The following is a 15,488-nucleotide window of genomic DNA, read 5'->3' on the forward strand; positions in this document are numbered from 1 at the left end:
TTCCCCTTGTTACCTATACCATTAGAATAGAGAGCTATTTATCCTTAATTCCTATGAAACTAGTGAGAATTACTTATTCTATTCTTAATGATACAACCAGGAAAGATACATCTGACCTAACAATGAAACTTCGTCGAATGAGAAACAGATAAGTCTCTATTTTAATCAAAATTTGTCGGTTTCAAAGAATGTGTGCAGATGTAGATTGAAGATTGAGAAGACAAAATATCGATCGGACGTTACGAAAATTAAAAAAAAAAATAACAAGAATGAAATAGTAACAAGTCGTAACAGTAGCCATATGACAAATATAGCGTATACCATAATTCCATATTCCATTATTCAAAGATCATCTTGTAACGTTAAAAAGTCCTTCGATTCTGAAACATGGTCGAAATGACAAATTATGAATAACTATAGAATTCTTCAAATATTTTTAAATAGCAAAAGAAAGTAATCAAATGTGCTTTGAGCGTTGACTGAAGATAAGTCAGTCAACGTTTTGAGAGTAATCAGCTTCTTTAAAAAATTCCCGCCGTTCATCGGATTTGTAAATTTGAGGGAGTACCACATGTGAACCGGGTGATGAGAATGCAGTTCACAGTTGGCTCAACATTACGTATCTATTCTCAATGCCCGAAGCACTGTACAGTTTACTGACGAGTCACGCACCGCTTGTCAGAAAACTTCGGAGGTCGGGAATAATTCTTTGGTAATTACGGCGGCGATTCATTGTATCGTCGTTTAGGGAATTAGGAGATTTCTTCAATTAAGAAAAAAGGTTCGTATCGCACCAGCATTGCTTCAGCCGTACTGTTGTAAGTCAAGTTGCAGTCCATTAATTGGTTATGTTGTTATTTGACGTTGTTTCAGGTTAGTTTTCCCAAGTCGGGCTACAAGTAATATGGGAGTCTTAGGAACAACGAAAAATGTAGAAGCAATGGAGGTTGAGGTTCCTGCGGGCACTGAGGCGCCTGCCGGCGACGGGGATGCAGGTGATAAAAAGGATGCAGATTTGTTAACGATCCATGATCTTCGTGAGCACACCCGACAGATCGAGAAGGCGGTACAGAACAAAGAGCCACGGTTTATCCTTCGTGTTCTCCGTGCCCTACCTAACACCAGGCGCAAACTGAACCCTGTGGTACTTCGTGGAATTATTGGTGGGTTTTACACCCGCTCCGCCGCTGAGAAGGATGCTCTTCTCGCTTGGGTTGAAGAACCAATGGACACTGAAGGAGCGCAGGCAGCTATTCAACGCTTCCGCAGCTCCGCATTGCCCCTACTACCAGAGATTGATGCCTACGTGCATTTACTAGTCCTTGTGAGACTAATAGATACCCAGAAGCATCAGGATGCGGTACGCTGCTCCGAAGCCCTTGTGCAGAAAATTACCGCACAAAATCGAAGGACGATCGATTTAATTGCAGCAAAATGCTACTTTTATCATACTAGGGCATACGAGCTGACAGACCAACTGGATAAAATCAGGGGTTTTCTTCATTCGAGGTTACGGACAGCCACCCTACGCAACGACTATGAAGGCCAAGCTGTGCTAATTAACTGTTTGTTGCGTAATTATCTACACTACAATTTGTATGATCAGGCAGACAAGCTAGTGTTGAAATCAACGTTTCCGGAATCAGCTAGCAATAACGAATGGGCCAGGTTTCTCTACTATCAGGGAAGAATTAAGGCTGCTCGATTGGAATACTCTGCTGCGCACAAGTATCTTGTACAGGCGATGCGAAAAGCTCCACAAACAACTGCTGTTGGATTCCGACAAACTGTGCAAAAGCTTGCGGTAACGGTAGAGCTTCTGCTGGGAGACATCCCGGAGCGCCAGATATTCAGGCAGGCAGCTCTGCGCCGGTCCCTTGCTCCTTACTTCCAACTAACCCAGGCAGTAAGACTTGGAAACTTGCAGCGATTCGGGGAGGTTCTGGAAAACTTTGGACCTCAATTTAGATCCGATCACACTTTCACGTTGATTCTTCGACTGAGGCACAACGTCATTAAGACCGCAATTCGTTCCATAGGGCTATCCTATTCTCGGATTTCTCCAGCGGACATTGCTAGGAAGCTTGGCCTCGATTCAGGTGTTGACGCTGAATTTATTGTGGCCAAAGCAATCCGCGATGGAGTTATCGAGGCGACTCTTGACCCTGAGAACGGATATATGCGCAGCAAAGAAACAACAGATATATATTGTACCAGAGAACCTCTCCTCACATTTCACCAACGTATCACTTTTTGTCTAGACTTGCACAATCAAAGTGTCAAAGCGATGCGCTATCCTCCAAAATCCTATGGTAAAGATCTGGAGTCTGCCGAGGAGCGCAGAGAGCGAGAACAGCAGGATTTGGAGCTTGCTAAGGAAATGGCTGAAGAGGATGATGACGGCTTTCCTTAATTACCATAGTCTTATATCTTGAGATTCTTACAAATAAAATATTATTCATTTTCTGTAACAATTAAATTAATAAATCAATGTTTCGACAATGTTTGCGTTATCCTGTTTCACAGAAACAACGATACAGGCCACTTTTAAGGCAGATCAAATCCACTTTTCTCAATGGAAAAACTTCACGTTTTGGGTGAGGTTTACTCATTTGTATCGACAATAAATTGAGTGATGCTAATTTTCAAGTTAATACGACGTGTGCTCGTTCTTAGAAATACTGTTAGAGGTATCGGCGAAATAATAAAACGTGATCATGACAATCTCTTGTTTATTTTTCATATTAATTTTTATTTATTAATTTTTTGTTTTTTCATGTAAAAGCAATCTAAACCTACGAAGAAACGACAAACAAAAAGACGAAAAAATCTACAAATAATTAATAATCTCGCATGAAAATATACAACTCTTACGAACATTCTTGTATTCTTCCAAAATCTTTTCACGTTCTTACCCCTATTCACTGCGCTCTGAAAAACTCGTTTACACATTAATTTACATGTTTCTCTCGTAGATTAAACTGATGGCAGGGAACCCAAAAGTTAAATATCAAACATTGGTTATTGTAAAATGTGATGAAAATTATCTACAGCAAAAAAATTGAATAATTCTATCGTGACGAGATGCAAGGACATGTGCGTAAACATACAACTGAAATTTATTGTTAATATTTCAAATATCCTATCACCTAGACGCATGTTTTCTTTTGCTTTTCGTCGTTTGTATAATCAAACTTTATACTACCTATTTATATTCTTTCAAAATACAACAATTAAGGCTGTTGTCTCGTGTATAGCTGCTGTGGTATATTAGGTATTATTTTTTAATTAAAAAAATTGTAAATTGTAACCTTCAAGCCTTGGCGGCTCATCCTTCACATTTTCAATCTATGTATCTATTATTAGTAGAGTAGTTTCGAACGTCTTCATATCATCAACTATCATTCCCAGATTTTGATATTGCACTTTTGCTGTTGTGAAAAATTGCTCCCTTAACACCAATTTGACATGATACCACGCGTAGACTCCCCAATGTTAGGACTCAGCCCATAATAAAGCTACACTGCGTTAGATCTCTAGACAAGTAAGTTACCTAAGCATCGTAGTAAATACCTAGTTAATTCGTGCCAAATATATATTATAGTTTCTTTTTCTTTTCTACTTTTTCTTTTCTTCTCTTAGAAAGAAATAAATAATCCAGGAGCCTTAAATCAAAGTAGGTACTATCATTGTTATATTTATTTTACACTATTTAGTATTTAATCAGCCAAATAATTACAAGCCTACGGCAAACAAGTACACGTCAACCGTACAGCATCTCGGCATTTGGTCGAGATTATCGAAATAAGTTACCTAAAAAAACAACCGATCCAAAATGGCATTACAGATTCTCAGATACAAAATTAAGAGCCGAATCATCATTCCTTTGCTCAATATTTGTTTCTCTTCCTCATAGCCGACAAACTCACCGCGGTCAACATCACCCGAAGTACATAGTAGATCATTCGAGGCTTTCAGAATTCACCAATCGTAGATTGCTCCTAGAATTAGCAGAGTACCGGAGCACCATAGCTAATTTATACAGTCCCAGTTCCCAAGCCGTTGTGAATGGGTCGCGATAGAAGCTTGCACCAGCCTAGCACTCGGATGACGAATTTAAATCTGGCGGAGGTACTTTTTTCATACGAGTTAGCCGGTCGAGTTCCGCCGCCGCATCGTTCCGCATCGCTGCTTTATCCACCGGCCCTGCGTCGGGACTCGTTATTTCTGTCGAGGAAATATATCGTTACTTCGAGACGGAACGAAAAACAAATCATCTAATTCGGTTAATGAACCATCAAAATTTCCACCTACCAAGTTTTGCTGGACTAGAACCAACGCTACCTGGACTTCCTGGAGCGCCTGGAGAACCTGGCGTCGCTCCCGACTTCTTGTAGAGTAAAGAATTAAAGAAATTAGCTAACACGCCTTCACCACCAGGCGTTCCACCCGCACTCTTTGGATCCAATTTTTTGTTTGGCGACGCAACCTGAAAAGATAAATTCGTAAAATCAGTACGTGCAAGCGAGAGCTGGCGTCGACACTCAACACAGTCAGCCCATACCACAAATATATTAGAGCATGCCCCAGAGATGAGCCTGCGGCATAATGTGATGGTTTGCAAGCTTTTCAAGCTTTTTAGAGGCACATCAAGCCCGGGCATTGGTTAAGTTGACAGATGACGTAAGTAAGTTTATTATAAAATGAATCAATGATCGATTATGTGGACACGAAAAAACTCGTTATTTGTTAAGTTCACGATAATCAACAGCATGCTCTAATGAAAACTGGTATGACCTGTATGACGGGGCCAGTGCTTGCCTGGTTACGCGTGGTCGGCGATCGCGTTGGATCTTTCAAGCAAGTTAACGCTGCTTGCTGTCTAGCGAGGAATACTTGCTCCTCTTCAGCCTGAACCTCGACTTCTCGTGCGACAGCCTGTATTTGTGGTAAAAAAAATCATATTACAGTTGACAAGATTTTCAGGAGTATTGTGGGTAGAGACAGCAACTGTAAATGGGAGTATTTTAGAAATTTAGAGCAGCAGAGAAGGAAGTTTTTACCTTTCGATTAACTTGCGGCTGCGCTATAATGTCCCGGTAATAACTATCAGGCTTCATTGTTTGCAAATTTTCATGAAGAATACTGATCTTCTTCATATTATCCCAACCAGCAGGACTACGTTTGTAATAAAATGGCAGTGAAATACTTGTGATCATACAAAAATACAGGAGCGTAATATTCCTCTGATACTCACATCAGTACAGCGTCCTTTTCAACGACTAAGGCCGGCGTTCGGAAAGGTAGAGAGTAAATTCTATGTGTTAGATATTTGTAGAGCAAATCACAGTTTTTGTCTTCTTTAACAGAGGTGTAGAAAAGCCCTGCACCATATTGCAGGCAGAACCGTCTCACCCATTGTTGCATAAAATCAAAGTGTTCATCTCTGAATAGCAGAATAAAGTATGCTGTAAATCTCTTTGACGAGTAATTTTTTTACAAACTGCTGCTCAAAATTTCTCAGTATCACCTGAAATCGTGTTCCTTTTCCAACGTTGTCATGTAATCCGTCTTTGTAATAACAACAACGACGTCCAGACCCAAATTGGTAGTGAGCACTCCTTCGGGTAACGGCAAACCGTCAACTGCTTCTTCATCGAGGTTTCGACTCGTACGTCTCAACGGACTTCCAGGGTCTAATTCGTCACCTGGTTCACTATATTCTTGCCACTTTTTTACATCTGCAAATTCGAAATTCGTTAATATCGAGTGGCACACGATTTTGATTAGATTATACAATTCAGACAGCTCTTTCGTACTAAGCTGTCGACACTGTTGCCTCGTGTCATTGTCGAGAGACAATTTGTCGATGTGATCTCCAAGAATTGCTGCCCACGACTGTAGCTGCTCCAAAATTGCCCACGGACTGGTCATTGCTGCTACGAGCATGACTAAAGTGTGCGGAAATCTCTCGGCATTCAACGCATACCGCAAAAGATTTGTATGTCCGGGATCTCCATCCAACACCCAAACCGCAAGCCTTGTTTGGTCTATTAATAATAATTGATAGTGAGAATATTAAAAAAACATGCTCAATGTAATTTTTTTGAGCAAATAATAGGCGTTTTTTTTCACCATCTCTGTAATCGTCACGAACATCAATGTAAGCAAACTCTAGACCAGATCCCTTTTTTGGATCTTCTACACCTTGAAGTTTAGCTATAAGTGTAGTTTTACCACTTTCGTTATCACCTGTAAATGAAAGAATAAGAAAATCAATCAGTGAGCAATAACATCATAATATGGATAGAATAGGTGAAGTCGGATGTCAAGAGGGATGATGTCATGCAAGAATCCATGCTATATTCTTTTAATGGTATCTGACACACGGCCATATTCATCATTAACTGTTACTACTTAAGATGCATAACATACATTAATTTACACACAGATGGATATGAATGTTTGATAATTGTGAACAATGAAACACTTTACCTAAAACCAACACATTTTTGTAAGAAGGCAGCTTGTTGTTTCCGCTATTTTGAACTTCAGCTAAAATAGAGGACCTGTAAAGTATAAAGCAAAAAACCCGTTATACCGAGTCCGAAAGCTTCATTAAAGTATGTATAAATATGTGAGAATAAGAGGCGCACACGTTGTGTGGTACACGGTACACAGGGGAAAAATACGTGGGTGTATGGCACATTGGTACTAAAGGATGCTTCTTTTTTCTAAATTATTCGAATTTTTTTTTCATTTCGTTAGGAGAGAGTCTAGCAAATGCGAATGAAAATTTGTTTATTCTTGCGTTAGACGTACCATAAGTTGTCTTTATTATCAGCATCTTCTTTCTTTTTTGACTGAAACCCATTGCTCTGCGACATCATTTTAACAACCGTCGCTGCCATCATACATTTGACAGGAAGAAAGTAAGCTCGATTCGGACAACATATCGATCTTAATCACGGGCGCGGCTCAGTGGCTACTTCAGAGGGCTTTATAATACATCTTCGGCAGTATTTCAGCTGCAAAATAACTAACAAACGTTGAAATGAGTTCTCATTAATCCCTACTGTATTTTTTTCTTTCATTCCTATTATTAATAACTCGGAATTGATTCACTTGAAGACTGGATTATGATAATTTGATTTTTGTTTTTCAAACGTCCCGGCCTCTGCTATAAAAGCCAGATCAGCTATGTGCTTGCAGCAAACTTCGGGCATTGCCTTTAACCCAAATAAAAACAATAAACCAATTCAAAGAGCAGAGATGGTGGGTGTGCTGTCAGATTCTGATAGTGAGGATGAGTTACCACCTGGTTGGGAGGAGCGGGCGACATTAGACGGCAACGTTTATTACGTGAAGTTAGAGAATTTTTTAGAATAACACTGGTTCCATAAATTTTTCAACCTCATTCTGAGGAAAAACCATAGAGCCTATAGGAAAAACAAACAACGTTATTAGGTTAGGATTAGATAATCCCTCCACCTAATTCATTGCATGTTATCATAAATTTATGTGGTTTTTGCTAGTCACTATACCAAGGGCACTCAATGGACACACCCTCGTACCGGACGAAAAAAAATTGTTGAAGGAGGTGATACTTTGAAATAATTATCAGCTCAAGCTTCAGTAGTACTGTCATCCGCTGTGCACGAAATCCTACTTTCAGAGTTACCTTCCGGATGGGAGAAGTGTATTTCTGATGATGGAAAAGTTCTATTCGTAGACCACGTACATCGTACCACTACCTATACAGATCCTCGTTTAGCATTTGCCACAGAGTATAGAGAAATGTCCCAGCCAATTCGTCAGAGATTCGATGCCAGCAGTACAGCTTTATCTGTCCTCCACGGCAGAGATCTCAAAGGCAAAGTGGCACTCATCACTGGTGCTAATACTGGGATAGGTAATTTACAATGAATTTTTCATTTGGAATACGTAATGGATAGGATGTACTTGTTCTAGGATTTGAAACTGCCAGGTCATTGGCATTGCATGGCTGCAAAGTTATACTGGCATGCAGAAATTTGGATAAAGGTCGAGAAGCTATGGACAAGATCATAAATGAAAAAGAAAGTAATCAGTGTGAATTGTTGCAACTGGATTTAGATTCTTTCGAAAGTGTTGCTAATGCAGCTTCTAAACTAAAACTAGAATACTTGTGGGTAAATTTGTTAGTCCCTCATCATTTATCACATCTCATGAATGTTGTGGACCATAATATGCTGCTTTCAGAAACCTTGACATACTCATTCTTAACGCTGGAATTTTTGGCGTACCACACGCGTTGAGTACAGAGGGTTATGAAACGACGTTTCAAACGAATCATTTATCTCAATTTTACTTGACCATGCTGCTCGAGCCACTTATACGCAATACAAAAAATGCTAGGGTCGTTATTGTGTCCAGCGAATCACACAGGTAAAGTTCAGCCTCGAGACACACCTGTGGTAAATTATTACAATATTTTTAATTTCCTGAAGTGCTATGTGATTTGCCTTCCAGATTTTCTTTCATAAAATCTATTGATGATATTCATCCGTCAATTTTGTCACCACCGCCGAGCAACTACTGGTCGTTTGCAGCTTACAATAATTCAAAACTTTGCAATGTCCTATTTGCCATGGAATTAGCTAAGCGGTGGTTGAACGTTGGTGTATTTGCTTTGCATCCTGGAAATATGGTATACACGGAAATATCTAGATACTGGTGGCCGTGGAGACTACTATTTCTATTGGGTCGTCCATTTACTAAATCACTGGTCAGTTCTTGTGATCTATTTCTAACGTGTCGGACTGAAGCTGTAGCACTTGATCTTCATTTATTCATTCGTCCAATTTAGCAACAAGCTTCTAGTACATCTGTATTTTGTGCAATCGCGCCAGAACTGGAAGGTGCATCAGGGATTTACTTCAACAATTGTTATCGCTGTGAGCCATCAACTGCGGCTCAAGATCCTGTGCTTGCTAAGAAATTGTGGAGTGTCAGTGAAGAGATGTTGATTGACGTCCTTGGAAAAGAAAAGATCGGGTATTATCCAGCAAAAACCAACGAAAATGAGAATTTCGGTGCATGATTTGTTCTACTGTACATGTAATTTTTTATTCGACAACCCATCTGTACGGATATAATTAACTTTTATAAAATTCTTTCAAGTATTCAGCTTTTGGTTTTAATATGGCTTTATCTTTGAGGCTGATGACCCAGCCGGGTTCTAAACCATAGAATATTTGACGAGGGTCTTTTCTCTCCGACAACATTGGTAGTTGAGGATCATCTTCAATTTTTGGCAGAATATACCCGTACTTTTGCGACAGAACTAAACGTTCTTGGGATACTTTTTCAGGGTCTGCTAGATATCCACGAGATTCCGCGCTTGAATAATATTCTAAGCAATCTGCCGGCGGTAACATCCTTCGAGGAATAGCTTCACCTGATCAAAATTCAATAGAAAATGATAATTTCGTAGATAAAATATAAGATTCAGAAAAAGAAAACTCACCTCTCAAAAAAAACTTTTCCGCATCTATAGCAGCATATAAGCTGTGTTGATCATAATAGCTTGTCGTAATAACACCACCATTCCTTTCAATAGCTGCAATCACCGGTTCCGAGGCCCATTGGATTTCAATGTTAACTTTAGCTTTAAAAATGTCTGCACCCTGCACAGATATGAGAATGAGAAGTCAATAAAGACGTGATATTATTAGGATGTTACTAGACTGTAGTAACTTATACGCACCTCATCGGTCAGTTGAATTCCTGCGTGTCTTCTGTGTGGAATTATAGATAATATTCCAGTGTTTAACAGTGCTGTAAGGTCGATAGGCTTAGAGGCATCAAGTCTGTTTGTATCAATGAGGGTTTGCAGTCGATGCAGTGAAAGTGGTGGATATTCCCTCCTCAAACTGTGAAATAATAGGATTAATTAAAACTCAGTTTCTTATCTGGAACCGCTAAGCAACAAATACTGACTGATGCCCTTTATAATAAGGTTCACGGCCGAATCTGAGGTAAAATGGATTGTTTCCAGTCTCATAGCCAAGACGCATAAAATTCTGCCGTTGGCCTGAACCCTTGTTTCCAGCTCCATGGTAGTCTCCACCGTGCTGACCCCTTCCTCGTTTGCCCTACACAAAAAGAGAATATATTTAGTAATTTCAACGGATCATAATATTAGTTCGGAGCGCAATAGAGAAATAATGAGGATCAAGCATTCACATTCTGTTTGGAACCAGGGTTATCACGAATATTTCTCAGACAGACTCTGGGCAAAGCTCTGAGCATAGACAAGGCTAATTCTCGTCCATGTTTTGTACTCATTGTCGTTACAATGTTTAATTTATTTTATCGAGCCAGCACAAAGACTAAGCAATAAAACACTTTTCCAAATCTTTGGTTATATCTGTCGGGCTCTCAAATAGCGGCTTCTGCTACACCGCTTGAAGGTGTAGTTAATCGAAGATGAACGAAAATCGAGAGTGGTAAATCAGCTGACAAATATTTGAAGGCTGGGAGCACTGTTAACTGTACTATACCCCGTCAGGTAGACTGGCCAGATATCAACATGTCTTGATGTCAATGTAGATTTTCGTGTATTTAATCATAAAGGTTGGATTCCCAAAACTACATTCAAAAGTGATCTAATTCAACAGATCGTGTGATGAACAAAGTTTTGTCGAGCGGCAGTGAGAGTATACAGCACTTATGAAAAAAGGAATATTCTAGAATCTTGACGATGCTACAGTATACGAAGGGGCACAGTATACTGTGACCATGCTGTTTGGCTTTTACTTGTTCTCTGAACCAGCCTGTATATTTATATCCATACATATAACTATAAACATTGATAACAACTATAGGCATACGGTTTGAAATGACATAATAATATTAAGTGGAATAATTCAAAACTTATTCCATGATTTACTAGCTATGGACGATAATGTAATGTCTGGAAACAATCCTTGGTCGGATCTCTCAACGGTTACAACCTTTGATAGAGGTTGGTATTTATCTAATACTTGATCATTTCTCTTTTCGATATTCATAAAATTTTTCTCTCATCAGGTAATGATTCATGGACTACCTGTAGAATGGACGATTACAAGGAAGTACAACCCAGTGGTCAAGTTGTAGGCAGAGTTTCTCCATCGACTAGTTTGCTTATCGAAGCTTTAATACAACAACTCTGCACTTTATTCGAAGGAGATCATACACGCAGGAATAAACTATATTATGCCATCTGTGATAAACTACACGAGATGAAGCTGATCGATGGATCTTATAACATGGAAGAACTTGAATTAGTTAGAAGTCAGTATCAGCGTGCGTTGTTCCATCTGGTCACCGTTGCAAGAGCGTCAACAGGTTCTGAAAGTGCCTTGCAACTTCCAAGGTCAGAGAAGGATGTTGCTCAAACCATACTGGCTACCAAATATTTGGATTTAATGCAAACTAACAAAGTTTGACAATTTCAGTGCCCTGATGACAGAGTGGTCACGCTATGGACATGAGTTTGAGGAGACCGGCTTTATATCAAAAGGTGGATTTGGTAATGTTTTCAAAGCTCGTCATCGACTCGACGGTACTGAATATGCGATAAAAAAAGTGGTAGTGCCATCACGCAGGGTTCAGAACATTATGCAGTACCTTGAAGAAGTGAAAACATTGGCTGCCCTGAATCATCCTAATATTGTGCCCTATAAGGGGGCTTGGATTGAGCCAACGCTTCTTTCGACTTTTGTAAAAAATTTGTCGTCTGGTGATGAATACGAAGCGTTACATATATCGGAAAAAGTTTCAAGTATGCAGGCTCAAAAGGTTCGTAAAAATGGTCGCGTGACCGGCTACGTAACCAGTTCAGACTCTGAGATAAAAGTAAACGTGGAAAAAACTAAAAGCTATAAAAATTGGTTGGGAAACTCTGGAAGTAAAGATATTGATCAAAGAATGTTAGAAAATGAACTCGATGCTCATATCTCCGAGAAATCGTACTCTAGCATTGTCTCCTTTAGAGGGGATTATGAGAGCAGCAAAAGTTTCGAGCGAGAGGAGGACAAAAGCTTGATGCCTGAAAGTAATCCAATTGATGATGTTGAGGACAGTGAATCGCCCGACGAATCAATTTCTGGTCAACAAATATGCCACTATACTTCAAAAATGGTTGGTATTAAAGATTTACGTCAGTTGCAAAGGAAGATATTAGATGGTAAATACGATTTTTAAGCACATCAAATCTTTTAATATAGAGCTCCAATAATTTGTACACATTGTACATACAAATGGCGCTCTGCGAGCAGACGCTTCGGGAATGGCTGGATAACAGAGTGGAATCGGTACCACAACCTCTGATCACTGTAATACTTACACAAATCCTCTCTGGATTGGATTACATTCATTCCCGCGGCGTGGTTCATCACGATATCAAGGTAATCTTATTATACGACAAATAAACTCTCCGCCCTTCGAGATTATTCGGGGTTTTTGGGAAAGTAAGTGACTTCGTTTTGCTTGACATTTTTTGCTTCAGCCGAGCAATATTTTTATATCGACAACTGATCACCTACAAATTCAATTGGGGGATTTCGGATTGGCCTGTGCATTACAGAGAGATAATCACCATTCCGTCTTTGGAACACACATGTATGCCGCACCAGAGCAATTACGTGGCAAATGCAATCCAAAGGTAATCAATCTCATATTCTTTTATTTTTTTGTCCCTAGGCACACTCGTAGAGTCCTCGTTTTTTGATCCGTACGGTCTCATTTCAGAGCGATATTTACAGCTTGGGAATAGTACTTGTAGAACTTCTAATGCTGATGAAAACTCGAATGGAACGCAGTAAAGTCATCACAGCCCTCCAGTCTGGTCAGATCCCAGAAACTTTGAAGACTAATCATCCGAAGTGGGTGAGTAAATCTGTTTTGGAGGATTCCTTTTTTGATAAATGACGAAGTAAGGACCTAATACATATTTTCAGGCTTCGATATTGACTCAATTGGTTCATCCAGACCCGGGTGCACGTCCAACGACAAAACAGCTTTTACAAGAGCTCAGCGAAGACAAGGACTTGATAATAGCAAAACTTAAAAATGACAATGATGAGAAAAGTTTAATAATACGAAGGCAACAGACAAAATTAGATCAACAGGAAGCCGAAATAGCAAGACTGAAAAATTTGTTGGAAAACACTTGATAACATCTACAGGATTAGCAGATCTTTTATCATAGCATGTTCCTGCAACTCATACGCCATGTACAACGATAAGTTTAGATATTTATTGATCTTTATTTATAGATTGAATAATAATGAATATGAAATGAACTGTGTTTGTGTGATTATTATTTACAATTATGAACTTAAAAATTAACTAAGAATCAGTAAATCATATATTACTAGATACGATTTCTATCAGTACTTTTCGTAGAGAATTGCCGGCCATTATCCTCGTGTAGACAGAACTGGGTACCGCACATTGTAGTAACAAATTCGGAAGATCTGGATGTTTGGTTAAAATATCTTTTGGTATATCGTGCAGGAGTCCTCCAGGTATCGAACTTGAGCTTGTGGTCTGGGCTAGAAGATGCTGCAGGGACAAAGTTGAGTCTCATTAAAACTTTGAGGAAACTTTGGAATACATCAAACAGTAATAATTCACCTGGCACACTGCGTAATAATTATGGTCGCTGTAACGATGACTGCAAATATCAGACGGTGAAAAAGCCAAACAGTTTCTGCAGTCAAAATCAGCGTCATTAACTTCCAGTTTCTCCCACTCAGATGTCATGTCTGAAAAAATTTATTGTTCAGCAAATGTTGAGTTTCTCTGGCGACCAATGAATCCAGAAACCTACTATTATTTGATATTCTCTTATCGACAACTATGAGATTTTCCATATCAATAAATTTCGCATTATCCCATGGATCGATGGCAATATTATCCGGCGATATATCTGTCAAATAAAATCCAAAGTGTGGATTACGATAAGTGAACATTTGTGCAGCTTCGAGGAGACTCGCAGATATTTTAGCCCGTCTTATCCAGGGCTCGCTATAATAGTTTGATAACGAAGGACCCACATATTCCTCAACCACCAGTCTCCCACACGCACCAAAATACTTCGGTACAGGCCAACCTTCTTCCGCTGGCAATATCTGTCAACAAAATCATACACCTATTAGTGTAAAGGATAATCGAACCCGGTATCTAATCAAATCATCGAAGAATCAGTGAATCACCTGTAACACGAGTGGTTCAGGATTGATTTTTATCATAGTCCAAAGGTAAGCATGAGATATTTCTTTCTCGTTTTTCCCACCATTGGCATATACGTTGTAAAGCAGATCGTCCATATGATCAGTGATGGGGCAAAGCTTCAAATTGCTAATATTTTCACTAGTGAAGTCTGACGTTATTTCTCGTATGACTCTTGTGTAAAAGTCAATATTACGAGGTATGGCTTTCTTGTTACTATTTGTCACGCATAATTCAAGGAGCTTTTGATCTGAGCAGAGCATTTTATCAAACGCTTCGAGTTCTGAAGTGTGAGCAAGTTTTTTCAGCACCACCTTTTCCTTTCCATAAGTACCGAAAAAAACATTTTTGCTTCCAAATAGATTGGCAAACGTTGCATAAGCATTTTTATGCCTTATGCTTATTTTGTTATTCAGTATTGCATCACATAATGAAAGCCCAAAACATGCGGGGCACTTTTGTAAGTCAGTCAACTGAGCTGCTGTCAATCTCAGAGTTTTTAAAACCACCTTTAGCCCTAAGGCCAGTGAGAACAGACCAAGAATCAGAAACACCTTCCATTTCCGAAAACGAACTATGTTGTTAAAATATAACATTTTCAACACACCCGCGACATAGCAGCTCGTACAATTATTATATTGAGAACCTGCAGCTATTCTTTAGCATGATGAATGCGGTTTAGTGCTTGAGTTCTGGAATGGAAGTTTGTAAACAAATTTTAAGAGCTAGTAGCAATCCAAAAATACACGAATGTCATTCTAGCAGAAAGCAGCCAGCACACTCACGTGACCTTTGTGATTTGTGACTATCACGTGACTTGTTACTTCGATTCACACGTGTGTGTTCGTAGGTCGATAAACAGCATACAGTACCTATTCTTTGATTTGAATTGGTTCCAGCGTTGTAGGTAAAAATTATGTATTAAATTCAAGGCAATTGACAGATATATAAATTCTGAAGATAATAAAGTCACGTCTTTTTATTTTCATCAACCTGTTGTTTCAATTTTAGTTGTTAAGAAAAGTAATTGTCAATTTTCTTATGAGAATATTCTTAATAAATTACAATTCTCTGTGTCAAAATTGAAAACACACCTTTGTTGCACTGATAATAATACTAACCAGTATTAGTAAATTAGTATTATCGACATATTAGAGCTTTGTTGCTGCGTTTCGGCTCAAAAAGTCGAAGAAAATTAAATGGAATCAGGCATAACAACGTTATAA

General features: G+C 39.0%; 6 protein-coding genes across 8 annotated transcripts; 3 read left to right on the forward strand and 3 right to left on the reverse strand.

Moving 5' to 3' along the window:
* Positions 1-621: 621 nt before the first annotated feature.
* On the forward strand, positions 622-2,502 carry LOC105689901 (probable 26S proteasome non-ATPase regulatory subunit 3). The gene is made up of 2 exons (XM_012407276.3): positions 622-781; positions 874-2,502. The coding sequence occupies exon 2, from the start codon at positions 905-907 to the stop codon at positions 2,411-2,413; it is 1,509 nt and encodes a 502-aa protein (XP_012262699.1). The 5' UTR covers positions 622-781; positions 874-904; the 3' UTR covers positions 2,414-2,502.
* A 213-nt stretch (positions 2,503-2,715) lies between these two features.
* Positions 2,716-6,938, reverse strand: LOC105689902 (cytoplasmic dynein 1 light intermediate chain 1). Of its 2 annotated transcripts, none has more exons than XM_012407278.3 (10): positions 6,823-6,938; positions 6,496-6,569; positions 6,136-6,252; positions 5,820-6,050; positions 5,531-5,741; positions 5,258-5,446; positions 5,064-5,178; positions 4,822-4,938; positions 4,315-4,489; positions 2,716-4,227 (listed from the first exon to the last, which is right to left on the reverse strand). In XM_012407278.3, exons 1-10 carry the CDS (start codon positions 6,912-6,914, stop codon positions 4,097-4,099), a joined length of 1,452 nt encoding a protein of 483 aa, XP_012262701.2. In that variant the 5' UTR covers positions 6,915-6,938; the 3' UTR covers positions 2,716-4,096. The 2 variants fall into 2 exon arrangements, with proteins under 2 accessions (XP_012262701.2, XP_012262700.2); XM_012407277.3 differs by having other exon boundaries at positions 4,798-4,938.
* A 247-nt stretch (positions 6,939-7,185) lies between these two features.
* Positions 7,186-9,164, forward strand: LOC105689884 (WW domain-containing oxidoreductase). The gene is made up of 7 exons (XM_012407246.3): positions 7,186-7,367; positions 7,536-7,600; positions 7,676-7,912; positions 7,972-8,167; positions 8,242-8,427; positions 8,512-8,767; positions 8,849-9,164. Exons 1-7 carry the CDS (start codon positions 7,201-7,203, stop codon positions 9,080-9,082), a joined length of 1,341 nt encoding a protein of 446 aa, XP_012262669.3. The 5' UTR covers positions 7,186-7,200; the 3' UTR covers positions 9,083-9,164.
* Positions 9,083-10,465, reverse strand: LOC105689887 (39S ribosomal protein L15, mitochondrial). Its single transcript, XM_012407248.3, has 5 exons — positions 10,228-10,465; positions 9,982-10,136; positions 9,749-9,914; positions 9,509-9,668; positions 9,083-9,439 (listed from the first exon to the last, which is right to left on the reverse strand). Exons 1-5 carry the CDS (start codon positions 10,327-10,329, stop codon positions 9,138-9,140), a joined length of 885 nt encoding a protein of 294 aa, XP_012262671.2. The 5' UTR covers positions 10,330-10,465; the 3' UTR covers positions 9,083-9,137.
* A 129-nt stretch (positions 10,466-10,594) lies between these two features.
* Positions 10,595-13,331, forward strand: LOC105689883 (eukaryotic translation initiation factor 2-alpha kinase 1-like). 2 transcript variants are annotated; one of them, XM_048652221.1, is made up of 7 exons: positions 10,595-11,008; positions 11,074-11,401; positions 11,484-12,168; positions 12,255-12,434; positions 12,536-12,691; positions 12,778-12,915; positions 13,018-13,220. In XM_048652221.1, exons 1-7 carry the CDS (start codon positions 10,939-10,941, stop codon positions 13,078-13,080), a joined length of 1,620 nt encoding a protein of 539 aa, XP_048508178.1. In that variant the 5' UTR covers positions 10,595-10,938; the 3' UTR covers positions 13,081-13,220. The 2 variants fall into 2 exon arrangements, with proteins under 2 accessions (XP_048508178.1, XP_048508177.1); XM_048652220.1 differs by having other exon boundaries at positions 10,596-11,008; positions 12,987-13,331.
* On the reverse strand, positions 13,264-15,208 carry LOC105689886 (divergent protein kinase domain 2A-like). The gene is made up of 4 exons (XM_012407247.3): positions 14,247-15,208; positions 13,862-14,162; positions 13,666-13,796; positions 13,264-13,593 (listed from the first exon to the last, which is right to left on the reverse strand). The coding sequence occupies exons 1-4, from the start codon at positions 14,856-14,858 to the stop codon at positions 13,393-13,395; spliced, it is 1,245 nt and encodes a 414-aa protein (XP_012262670.2). The 5' UTR covers positions 14,859-15,208; the 3' UTR covers positions 13,264-13,392.
* Positions 15,209-15,488: the final 280 nt, after the last annotated feature.

The sequence above is a fragment of the Athalia rosae genome, chromosome 3 (assembly GCF_917208135.1).
Source record: "Athalia rosae chromosome 3, iyAthRosa1.1, whole genome shotgun sequence".
Classification (NCBI taxonomy): domain Eukaryota; kingdom Metazoa; phylum Arthropoda; class Insecta; order Hymenoptera; family Athaliidae; genus Athalia; species Athalia rosae.

What these genes read in the sequence shown, in the direction of transcription:
- LOC105689901 (XM_012407276.3), top strand. Translation starts at nt 905, where the DNA reads ATGGGAGTCTTAGGAACAACGAAAAATGTAGAAGCAATGGAGGTTGAG.
- LOC105689902 (XM_012407277.3), bottom strand. Translation starts at nt 6,914, where the DNA reads ATGATGGCAGCGACGGTTGTTAAAATGATGTCGCAGAGCAATGGGTTT. An exon ending in CAAAAATGTGTTGGTTTTAG is followed by an intron (nt 6,253 to 6,495) that starts GTAAAGTGTTTC and finishes TTTCATTTACAG; the next exon opens with GTGATAACGAAAGTGGTAAA. An exon ending in GCACTGGCCCCGTCATACAG is followed by an intron (nt 4,490 to 4,797) that starts GTCATACCAGTT and finishes TTATCTTTTCAG; the next exon opens with GTTGCGTCGCCAAACAAAAA.
- LOC105689884 (XM_012407246.3), top strand. Translation starts at nt 7,201, where the DNA reads ATGTGCTTGCAGCAAACTTCGGGCATTGCCTTTAACCCAAATAAAAAC. An exon ending in GGCAACGTTTATTACGTGAA is followed by an intron (nt 7,368 to 7,535) that starts GTTAGAGAATTT and finishes GGTTTTTGCTAG; the next exon opens with TCACTATACCAAGGGCACTC. An exon ending in AAACTAAAACTAGAATACTT is followed by an intron (nt 8,168 to 8,241) that starts GTGGGTAAATTT and finishes TGCTGCTTTCAG; the next exon opens with AAACCTTGACATACTCATTC.
- LOC105689887 (XM_012407248.3), bottom strand. Translation starts at nt 10,329, where the DNA reads ATGAGTACAAAACATGGACGAGAATTAGCCTTGTCTATGCTCAGAGCT. An exon ending in ACCCTGGTTCCAAACAGAAT is followed by an intron (nt 10,137 to 10,227) that starts GTGAATGCTTGA and finishes CTTTTTGTGTAG; the next exon opens with GGCAAACGAGGAAGGGGTCA. An exon ending in GAATTCAACTGACCGATGAG is followed by an intron (nt 9,669 to 9,748) that starts GTGCGTATAAGT and finishes ATATCTGTGCAG; the next exon opens with GGTGCAGACATTTTTAAAGC.
- LOC105689883 (XM_048652220.1), top strand. Translation starts at nt 10,939, where the DNA reads ATGGACGATAATGTAATGTCTGGAAACAATCCTTGGTCGGATCTCTCA. An exon ending in TGGTTCATCACGATATCAAG is followed by an intron (nt 12,435 to 12,535) that starts GTAATCTTATTA and finishes TTTTTGCTTCAG; the next exon opens with CCGAGCAATATTTTTATATC. An exon ending in GTGGCAAATGCAATCCAAAG is followed by an intron (nt 12,692 to 12,777) that starts GTAATCAATCTC and finishes GTCTCATTTCAG; the next exon opens with AGCGATATTTACAGCTTGGG.
- LOC105689886 (XM_012407247.3), bottom strand. Translation starts at nt 14,858, where the DNA reads ATGTTATATTTTAACAACATAGTTCGTTTTCGGAAATGGAAGGTGTTT. An exon ending in TAAGAGAATATCAAATAATA is followed by an intron (nt 13,797 to 13,861) that starts GTAGGTTTCTGG and finishes AAATTTTTTCAG; the next exon opens with ACATGACATCTGAGTGGGAG. An exon ending in ATTATTACGCAGTGTGCCAG is followed by an intron (nt 13,594 to 13,665) that starts GTGAATTATTAC and finishes TTGTCCCTGCAG; the next exon opens with CATCTTCTAGCCCAGACCAC.